General features: G+C 43.3%; 2 protein-coding genes and 3 pseudogenes across 2 annotated transcripts; 4 read left to right on the plus strand and 1 right to left on the minus strand.

Moving 5' to 3' along the window:
* The first annotated feature begins 5,174 nt into the window (after nucleotides 1-5,174).
* On the plus strand, nucleotides 5,175-5,891 carry LOC102418455 (transcription elongation factor SPT4-A-like). Its single transcript, XM_006108985.3, has one exon. The coding sequence runs from the start codon at nucleotides 5,377-5,379 to the stop codon at nucleotides 5,728-5,730; it is 354 nt and encodes a 117-aa protein (XP_006109047.1). The 5' UTR covers nucleotides 5,175-5,376; the 3' UTR covers nucleotides 5,731-5,891.
* Nucleotides 5,892-7,145: 1,254 nt separating this feature from the next.
* On the minus strand, nucleotides 7,146-7,762 carry LOC102419394 (annotated as a pseudogene).
* A 1,035-nt stretch (nucleotides 7,763-8,797) lies between these two features.
* LOC102418761 lies at nucleotides 8,798-9,118 on the plus strand (annotated as a pseudogene).
* A 527-nt stretch (nucleotides 9,119-9,645) lies between these two features.
* On the plus strand, nucleotides 9,646-10,262 carry LOC102419087 (transcription elongation factor SPT4-A-like). Its single transcript, XM_006108986.2, has one exon. The coding sequence runs from the start codon at nucleotides 9,649-9,651 to the stop codon at nucleotides 10,000-10,002; it is 354 nt and encodes a 117-aa protein (XP_006109048.1). The 5' UTR covers nucleotides 9,646-9,648; the 3' UTR covers nucleotides 10,003-10,262.
* A 202-nt stretch (nucleotides 10,263-10,464) lies between these two features.
* LOC102419701 lies at nucleotides 10,465-10,896 on the plus strand (annotated as a pseudogene).
* Nucleotides 10,897-10,899: the final 3 nt, after the last annotated feature.

The following is a 10,899-nucleotide window of genomic DNA, read 5'->3' on the forward strand; positions in this document are numbered from 1 at the left end:
GATGCTTGCTAGTGAAAATGAGAAATGTCCATTACGCATTCTGTAAAACAAAGCAAAACAAGCAAATAAAGTTACACAACACCTTATTTGTCTTTCGAATTAAATACTTTGTGTCTGAATGTGGAGAGTTAATTATTTTGCTGATAAGATTGAGCCAGTTTTGGTAATTAGAATTTTCAAAACCATTATCTCTGGTATCTAGATGCAAGCATTTTACTCCATGGGATTTTATAGGAGATCTATCAGAGAATGAGGCTCTCTTCATGGATAGCTATTTACTTTTTAATTAGCAAAAATCATGACTTACAGCAAGTCTGAAATAGTACAAATTACTTCAAATGCCTCTACTCAAACATTTCCAAGGTGAGGAAAATGATGGCAGGTTTCTTTCTTTATACTAACCAGTTTACACACTTCCTAGTCTTTTCTTTGTATAATCGCTAAAAGGATAAATCTAATGATCATCTAACCAGTCAACAACTACATGGGATTATTGTAATGTATCAGGTACTGAAAAAGATATTAGAGAGGCAGGAAGAGGTCATTGTCCTTAGGAACCCATTGTCCTTAAGAACAAACATTGTTTGTTACCAGGATAATCATTTCTACAATTTAGTTTATTTTAGCATAAACAGGTTTTTGAGTTTATCTGGATAATTTTTTCAACTTCAAAGTTCCTTGGCTTGTCCGGTCCCAGCCTTTTTCTGGGAAAGGGCACAACCCAGCACTTCTTCAAATATTCATAGTAATTTATGATTCTATAAATTAACTTGCTTGATAAGGGCTACTGGGGCTTGAGTTTCCAGCAAGGGCACCCCAAGTTCCCAATACATTGAAAACATTTGTGTTGACCTGCAGTTTTCCCCTGCTCATTCCCCACGCCCAAGTTTTGGGGTGTGTGAGATTTGCCCCTCAGAGGTTTTCTGTTTTTGTGGAAACTGGCAGATAACCCGTCCTTCCCTTCAACATTAGCCCAGTTACTGAATCACAGTCATAATTAGCAACATACCCATTTTCCCATTTATTTTGAGAACCAGAAGTACTTTGTAATCATGAATTACTGAACCAGGCCAGGTCCTGGTCTTGTTGTCCTATCCCTGTTGCTAAAACTAGCCATACTGAGTCAACTAAGGAGAGTTTTTAATATATATTATCATTTGCAGATATCTCCTCCCAAACATGTATTGGTAGAGATGTATGTACTACCTCTATGTGCTTTGCAGCACTACTCAAATAGCCAAGGCATGGAAACAATCTAAGTGTCCTTTGGCAGATGATTGGGTAAAGAAGAGGTGATAAAGATGTAATGGTGTCCTACTCAGCCATAAAAAGATGAAATGTTACCATTGGCAACAATATGGATGGATCGTGAGGGTATCATGCTAAGTGAAATACAAGGACAGAACAGTATGATTTCACTCATATGTGGGATGTAAAACAAAAAGCAAAAAACAAACCCATAGATGACAGACAGCAGAGTGGTGGTTACCAGAGGTGGGGGGAAGAGGAAGAAGATAAAAGGATTCAAATATATATGGTGACGGAAGGAGACTAGACTTTGGGCGGTGAGCACACAATGGAGTATGCAGATGTTGTGTCATAAAGTTGTACACCTGAAATGTATATAATGTTATTAACTGATGTTGCCAAAAGTAAATGAGAAAAAAAAAAAAAGACCCAGCTTCTTGGTGGTTCTGGAGTCATGGTCACAGACTGCAGCGGGGAGCCTGAGGAACCACGGAACACGTTTGGAAATAGAGCCGTAGAATTCCCTCAGCCTCAGAGGACCTGACTGGGGCAAAATCCCCAAACGAAACCATTCCTAACCACCCACTCCTGGAACAAGAAGAAACTCTGCTTTAAGGGACGTTTAATTGAGCCACTAACACATGGCAAGGAGCAGAAGAAGCTCATTTCAGCCTCTGGACTCACTCACCTGGCAAACTAGGCATAGCATGTCATAACGGTCTCATAAAACACACCCAGTTGTCCTTTATTCCTTAATGAACACCTTAAAAGCTGACAATGTGAAGATGATCGCACCAAACCAGAAAGGAATTGGCATGTTTATCAGCCAACACCACAACTTCCTCACAGAAACAGAAGAAATCGTGTGGAGAGGAAAAGGGCTGCTGAATACAGAAGGAAAAGGCAAAAAAATAGTGTTATCAGGAGCTCCTTTCAACCTCTGAGGAAGAAAGTAACGAAGTAAACGCAAGCGAATGCTGTCCAGTGGGAAGGAATCTTAGACCTGTGACCCTTTCGTCGGCTTCCCCTCCGTAGCATAGACTGGCTGAGTGTGGAGCACTTAGGGGGAGTCCGCAGTGCCTTCCTCTCTTAGATTGTCTCATTTAATCCTGCTAACACCCCATGAGGAAGATGCCATTTCCACCCCCGTTTACAGAGGAGGAAACTGAAACACAGAGAGGGAAAGTAATTTTCAGAAGGTCACACAGCTATTAAGTTCAGTGCCAGGGTTACAAACCAGGAATTCTGATTTTATAGCTGTGTTTTGTGCCACTACACTATACTGCCTTTTCCTCTGCTACCTCTTCAAGCAATCGTTCTCAACTTGGGAATTAGCACTTAGTGAGCTTTTACCTATTAGGATCATCTGAAAACAAAAACAAACTAACAAAAAACACAGCGAACACAAGCCTGTTTGGGGGACCGCATTATACCTGGGTATGAGCCTGTGTTGAATTTCCATTTGCCTGTGTGAATTCCTGCTTTCTATGGAGCCATAGCCTTGCAGAGACAGGGATTTGGTTATTGTTGTCATTTGCTTCTGAGAGTCTCATGCCCTAATTCTCCATGGACTGAAGACAATCTCTGAATCTAGCTTTTACCCCTTACTTACATCTCTCCTGGGCCTTTTGCCTTTTTATTTCATTGGCTGTCAATTCTCATCAGCTGTTTTATTTCCTCAGTTCTTTATGAATTTAAAGTGGTGGGAAAGTGGAGACACAGGGTTCCCTGCCTTCCAAACATTAATTAACTATCTGTGTTCCTACCGTTTTGAGGTTGTACAAGTCATTTTATAAAAAACTGACCACGTATAAAATCAGTCTCCTCTCAAATATCCCTCCCTTCTTAACTCTAGGTCCTATCACCTTCCTTCCCAATGCCCTGGAGGAAAACGCAGCATTACTGCAAAGTGCAATCACAAATGTTGCAAAAGATGCTGTATTTTACGTAGTTGAGCAAAGTGATGGGGGAAATGGCAAGTCATGGACAAATGGGGACAGGGCAGAGTTAAACCAGGTATTATTAAAGAGGAGGAAATCTGAGAGAATTAGGACAGATTGATGATTCAAAAGAGAAAGATTTATTTCAAAGGACTAAGAGAGACCCTTGGGAAACTGCTACACCTTTCACATATATAAAATAAATCTCTTTGTGGTTGTGTGGTTAAAGTAAATGAAGAATGTTATGCCACCAAATAATTTTGAAATGAACTTTTAATTTTGGAATAATGCTATATTTATAGAAACATTCCAACTATGATACAGAGAATTCTTGTCTACCCCTCACCAGTTTTCCCTAATGTTCCATTAACATGGAACATTTGTTAAAACTAAGACATCTGCATATTATTATTAACTAAGCTGCAAATTTTATTCAGATTTCACCAATTTTTTGTTATAATGCACTTTGGTGTTCCTGGATCCAATTTAGGATACCGCACTGCATTTAATATCTAGTAATTTTGTCAGAAAATATAGTTAACAAAAATCCCAACCAGAAATTGATTCTGTTCTGATTCATACTAAGAATTAGTGTGCTGCATTTAAAATCAGAATTATGTTAATATATGATAAAATAAAATTTTAATCCTATTACTTTCTTTCAATTTTCAAACTGGAGAACCAATCAGACCATTTTTACACAATTTACTTCCCATTTGAAGAAATTTAACTTTAATCAGGTGTTTTTTTTTTATGCTTCTAACTATCGTTAGATGACTACAATAGATGGTTAGCGAAGCTTCCTTAAAATACGCAAAAGAATATGTGATTAGGATCTGTGGATAAAAAAAGTAAGTAACTTTGATGTTTGTATAATCAGTGGAACTGTGTGTAATATGCATATTGTTCCTTTGAGCTACAAGTTAAATAAATGAATAAAGCAAGACTAGTTTTGATACAGTGTAGAACCCACAGATGAAGCAGTGTCAGGTTATTCTTGGGAATGGCGGGAGGCAGTTTTAAAGTCACAGCACAGAGCTATATGCAGTTCATAGGAAGGATTCATTCTGAGTAATAAAAAATGTATTTATTTTAATTATGCCTATAAACATTGATGTTTGAGGGATGGCTACTATTATGTGGCAAGGTTTTAGGGGATTTGACAGGAAAACGACAGGATTTAATTTCTTAAATAAGCACTGCTTTAGCACAATTTTTTTTCCAAATGGCTAATTTTAGGAAAGTTTTCAAATTCCATCTTTATTCCATTTTTTGTTGTTGTTGTTAATCCTCACCCGAGGATATTTTTCCATTGACTTTTAGAAAGAGTGGAAGAGAGAGGAAAATACAGAGAGAAACATCGAGGTGAGAGGAACACATGGATTGGTTGCTTTCTGCAGGAGCGGTGACCAGGTCTGGGCCTGCACCCAAGGTACATGCCCTTGACTGGAATCAAACTCCGGACACTTTGGTCCGAAGGCTGTTGCTCTATCCACTGAGCCAAACTGGCTAGAGCCCATTTTTCTAAATCATTTAGGACCATAAAGCACAGTGAAGTGAAGGTGAGTGCTATAGTCTGAATGCTTGTGACTCCCACCCTGCCCCAAATTCATAAATTGAAATCCTGCTGCGCCAGCTAATGGGATTAGGAGCTGGAGCTTTGGGGTGGGATTAGGTCCTGGGGGTGGAGCCCTCATGAGGGGATTAGGTCCTGGGGGTGGAGCCCTCACGGATGAGATTTGTGCCCTTATAAAGGAGGCCTGAGAGAGCTGCCTGCCACATTCCCCAAGAGAACACAAGAAGTCAGAAGTCTGCAATTGGAAGAGGGCCTGCACCGACCGACCGACCGACCGACCATATAGGTACCATTGTAAGATACGATTTTTGCCTTCATAGTTCATAGTGAGTCCCATGTGGTGTGACTAGTTATGTGCAGGAGGACCACCTTGCACCTTGTCATATTTTAAAATTAGTTTGATTGTGACACTAGCACTGCATAGAATCTTGACTTCATTGCTTTCATCAAAAGATGATTTAATTCTAAGGGTAACTTGAAAGGATAATTGTTGGAGTTGGCAACTGATGAAAGATTGAAAAAGAATAGTGAAAATATATCATTTGTTTCATTTTAGATAAAAGTTAAAGACGAACATTCGGAGAATTTCGCTCTTCTGCTCCTGTGGAGAGGATGGCTCTGAAGACCGTACCCAAGGACACGCGGCATCTGCGGGCTTGTTTGTTGTGTTCGCTGGTCAAGACTATAGACCAGTTTGAATATGATGGTTGTGATAATTGTGATGCATACCTTCAGATGAAGGGTAACCGAGAGGTGGTGTACGACTGCACCAGCTCTTCCTTTGATAGAGTCATTGCAATGATGAGTCCAGAGGACAGCTGGGTCTCCAAGTGGCAGCGAGTCAGTACCTTTCAGCCTGGAGTGTATGCAGTGTCAGTCACTGGTCGCCTGCCCCAAGGAATCGTGAGGGAGCTGAGAAGTCGAGGAGTGGCCTACAAATCCAGAGACACAGCTATAAAGACCTAGCAAGATGTATGGCTGCCAGTGTCTTTGCCACCGCCTCCTGCCTCTGCTTATTTATTGTTGTGAAACTAAATGGACAGAGCTTCAAATACTCCTCACTCTCCAATTCTGAGGCTCAACAGACTGATAAGAGAGCAGCACAGCATGTTCCTGGGCCATTTTCTCTTTTTGGACTACTAGTTGGGGTAGTAGTCCTGAACCTCAATGAGGGTCAGGGTCGGTTTGAAGTCAATGTGGCGGAGCTTCCTGAAGAAATGGACATCTCCACATACATGGAGCTGAGACGCTAACCACACACCTGACATCCCGGAGCCACCCTGCTTCCCACGTGCTGCTTCAACTCACTCCTCTTTCTAGGCGACACTGGGCTTTCTTTTTCTGTTCAAACACCGTACATTTGTGTCACAATAAATTTGTATTATGCAAAAATAAATACAAATATGGCCTTGTAATTTGCTTCTTCCCCCCACTTTTCAAGTCAGTCATATATATATATATATATATAATAATGCTAGATAGAAACATTCCAACTATTATACAGAGAATTCTTGTCTACCCCTCACCAGTTTTCCCTAATGTTCCAGTAACATGGAACATTTGTTAAAACTAAGACGTCTGCATATTATTATTAACTAAGCTGCAAATTTTACTCAGATTTCACCAATTTTTTGTCATAACGCACTTTGATGTTCCTGGATCCAAGTTAGGATACCACACTGCATTTAACATCTAGGAATTTTGTCAGAAAATATAGTTAGACAAAAATCCAAACCAAAACTGGATTCTGTTCAGCTTCTTCCTAAGAATTAGTATACTGCAGTTATACTCAGAATTATGTTAATAGATGATAAAATAATTACAATCCTATTACTTTCTTTCAAGTTTCAAACTGGAGGACCAATCAGACCATTTCTTACACAATTTACTACCAAATGTACTTCCCATTTGTAGAAATTTAACTTTAACCAGTTTTTTTTTTATGCCTCTAACTATGCTTAGATAACTACAATAGATGGTTAGCGAGGCTTCCTTAAAATACGAAGAAGAATTTGTGATCAGGATCTGTGGATTAAAAAAGTAAGTAAGTTTGATGTCTGTATAATCAGTGGAACTGTGTGTAATATGCATATTGTTCCTTTGAGCTACAAGTTAAATAAACGAATAAAGCAAGACACATTTTTTTTTCCCAAATGTATTTTATTTTATTTAATTTATTTATTTATTTATTTTTTTTACAGAGCGGAAGGGAGAGGATAGAGAGGTAGAAACATCGATGAGAGAGAAACATCGATCAGCTGCCTCCTGCACATCTCCTACTGGGGATGTGCCCGCAACCCAGGTACGTGCCCTTGACCGGAATCGAACCCGGGACCACCCAGTCCGCAAGCTGATGCTCCATCCACTGAGCCAAACCGGGTTTCGGCTTAAATGTTTTATCTTAGTCCAATCCACATGATCTCACTTCTCCAGAGGAGGAGAGTGTGACACAAAGTGATAACCACCTTGCCCCCAGTCACCAACTTGGTTCCTTAATGTCTGGAGAGGGGGGAAGAAGTCACTGATGAGTCTCCTCCGGGATATCCTGCAGGCCTTGCAGTTCTCTAAGCCCCTCTAGCATCATGTGGATATGGGCTTTGATATTCATCGAGTCCTTGGTGAGGCTGTTGCTGAGCTCTGTGAGGAGATTGCTCTTACGGTGAATAAACTTGAGAGCTTCTGCCAGTGTCAACTCCAGGAAAAAACCACATCCAATGGCCACATAGATCCGTGAGGTGTCTGAGACAACTGTGTCAACGAAGAAATTACATCCCAAATCCACCTGCATATGTAACTCTGAGCGGTTAGCTTCCTGGAGATGCTCAATGACATTTCTCAGTTGAAGGTATTTGGACAGCTCCTCATATACCTTGTCACGATGATCCAGTACCTTTTGCAGGTCCCGATGCAGCACATCAGAGATGAAGGCTTCATAGCGCAGCACTTTCTCCCCCATGGCCTGCTGCTTAGGGGGCGTCTCCATGATGCACTCCTTAGAGCCCTGGGCAATAAGAAAGCCCCAGCAGGTCCAGGGGTCCCCAAAGGTGTGGACGGAGTCGGCGAAGCAGGAATGACACGGAGACAGGGTTCAGTTGATCAGCAGCCTCGCCAGGATCTCTAGCCAAGCTCTGTGTTGGATTGCCTTATTGCATGTGTATTTATGCCGGTTGACTTTAATCCTGTCAATCTCTATTCCAAAGGTTAGGGCGTTTCTTACCTCCATTCCAGGGAGTAAAGATTATGTAGCTTAAGTGTGATTGTTCATAGTTAAAGTGATTAACTACCCACGCCTGGCACTTAGTTAAGGGGTTTTATTCCCTCCCCAACTTCAGGGAAAAATCCCTACCTGGGGAAACAACCTTTCTTGGAGAGGTGACCTTGGTTAAAACACATAGTGCCAAGAAGGTGAGCAAACATATTAAGAACAGTATGCCATATACGCCAGGTCCCTTGAAACATATGCTGTGCAGATGTTTCTTCCCTGCAGCGACTGTGTCAAGCAGCAAGGATGGACTGGCTTCCGGTACACAGTGAAATGAAGATGAGTGCTATGGTCTGAATGGTTGTGACTCCCACCATGCCCCAAATTCATAAATTGAAATCCTATTGGGCCAGCTAATGGGATTAGGAGCTGGAGCTTTGGGATGGGATTAGGTCCTGGGGGTGGAGCCCTCACGATGGGATTTGTGCCCTTATAAAGGAGGCCTGAGAGAGCTGCCTGCCACATTCCCCAAGTGAGAACACAAGAAGTCAGAAGTCTGCAATTGGAAGAGGGCCTGCACCGACCGACCGACCGACCGTCCATATAGGTACCATTGTAAGATACGATTTTTGCCTTCATAGTTCATAGTGAGTCCCATGTGGTGTGAACTGTTCTAATCATGTGCAGGAGGACCACCTTGCACCTGGTAATATTTTAAAATTAGTTTGATTGGGAGACGTCATTCTCCCGCGCCAGTGCCAGCTCAGAGGTTCGGCGGAGCGGTCCCTCTCTGGCTTGGCTTTCTAGGACAGTTCCCAGTTGCCAGGGCCTCTGACCTGAGAGCGAGGAGGAAAGCGGCGAGATGACGGACCGCTACACCATCCACAGCCAGCTGGAGCACCTGCAGTCCAAGTACATCGGCACGGGCCACGCCGACACCACCAAGTGGGAATGGCTGGTGAACCAGCACCGCGACTCCTACTGCTCCTACATGGGCCACTTCGACCTCCTCAACTACTTCACGGTTGCGGAGAACGAGAGCAAAGCTCGAGTCCGCTTCAACGTGATGGAGAAGATGCTGCAGCCCTGCGGACCGCCGAGCCGACAAGCCCGAGGAGAACTGAGGTCCCGCCGTTCGCGCTGTGCGGGAGAGCACCCCTGTTCCTCCGGTGTGCCGACCTCCGCCTGCCCTGACCCGGGGGACCGGTTCTGTGTGCCTCCGGCAGCTCCCCGAACCGACGTGCTTCCTCCGGGCGCCTCTCCTGACCTGCCTTCCTGTGGACCCTCGGAACACAGCGTTGGGGCCCCTGAGAACTGTGACCTTGGCGGCCCTAAAGCCAGCGAGCGTCAGGGGAGATGGCACTGGAGTGAGACGGAATAGGGAGGCTCGCTTTTAGCCAGTTGATCGTCGCTGTTGGTTTTCCCATAAAGTTCAGAAAATGTTCCAAAAAAAATCAATGAAATTAGTTTGATTGTGACACTAGCACTGCATAGAATCTTGACTTCATTGCTTTCATCAAAAGATGATTTAATTCTAAGGGTAACTTGAAAGGATAATTGTTGGAATTTGCAACTGATGAAAGATTGAAAAAGAATAGTGAAAATATATCATTTGTTTCATTTTAGATAAAAGTTAAAAACGAACATTCGGAGAATTTCGCTCTTCTGCTCCTGTGGAGAGGATGGCTCTGAAGACCGTACCCAAGGACACGTGGCATCTGCGGGCTTGTTTGTTGTGTTCGCTGGTCAAGACTATAGACCAGTTTGAATATGATGGTTGTGATAATTGTGATGCATACCTTCAGATGAAGGGTAACCGAGAGGTGGTGTATGACTGCACCAGCTCTTCCTTTGATGGAATCATTGCAATGATGAGTTCAGAGGACAGCTGGGTCTCCAAGTGGCAGCGAGTCAGTACCTTTCAGCCTGGAGTGTATGCAGTGTCAGTCACTGGTCGCCTGCCCCAAGGAATCGTGAGGGAGCTGAGAAGTCGAGGAGTGGCCTACAAATCCAGAGACACAGCTATAAAGACCTAGCAAGATGTATGGCTGCCAGTGTCTTTGCCACCGCCTCCTGCCTCTGCTTATTTATTGTTGTGAAACTAAATGGACAGAGCTTCAAATACTCCTCACTCTCCAATTCTGAGGCTCAACAGACTGATAAGAGAGCAGTACAGCCTGTTCCTGGGCCATTTTATCTTATTTGGACTACTAGTTGGGGTAGGAGTGGTGTGGGTTGATGGATTAACAGAGTGAATTGTATGTGGAGTACGATGTTTTTTTCCTACCCACACCTCTGGCTGCCTCCTTGCCCATGGTCAGGACTCTATCAAATGCCAATGTGAACCCATAGCTCATGAAAAAAAACAAAAGAAAAACAACAATGAATATTCGTAGCTTGCTGAAATTACTTTAGATATTCTTCTTCCAAATATTGTATTTCAACTGTAATTGAAAAAAAATCCCAAAACTCTTCCTTCATTCGCATCAATTTATCTTTGTGAGACCAAGCTCATGCTGCATGGGCTGCAGCAGCACTATGTCAAGCTCAACGAGAGAGAAAAGAACCGTAAACTCCTCGACCTCCTGGACGTGCTAGAGTTTAACCAGGCGGTGATCTTCGTGAGGTCGGTGCAGCGCTGCATGGCCCTGGCCCAGCTACTCGTGCAACAGAACTTCCCAGCCATCGCCATCCACAGGGCCATGGCCCAGGAGGAGCGCCTAGCACGCTATCAGCAGTTCAAGGACTTTCACCGGCGGATCCTGGTGGCCACCGATCTGTTTGGCCGAGGGATGGACATTGAGCGAGTCAACATCGTCTTCAATTATGACATGCCTGGGGACTCGGACACCTACCTCCACCGGGTGGCCCGGGCCGGTCGCTTTGGCACCAAAGGCCTGGCTATCACTTTTGTGTCTCATGACAATGATGCC

This window comes from Myotis lucifugus, unplaced genomic scaffold (genome assembly GCF_000147115.1).
Source record: "Myotis lucifugus unplaced genomic scaffold, Myoluc2.0 scaffold_4806, whole genome shotgun sequence".
In the NCBI taxonomy this organism is placed as follows: Eukaryota; Metazoa; Chordata; class Mammalia; order Chiroptera; family Vespertilionidae; genus Myotis; species Myotis lucifugus.

Excerpts from the sequence above, each read along its gene's own strand:
- LOC102418455 (XM_006108985.3), top strand. The coding sequence starts at position 5,377 with ATGGCTCTGAAGACCGTACCCAAGGACACGCGGCATCTGCGGGCTTGT.
- LOC102419087 (XM_006108986.2), top strand. The coding sequence starts at position 9,649 with ATGGCTCTGAAGACCGTACCCAAGGACACGTGGCATCTGCGGGCTTGT.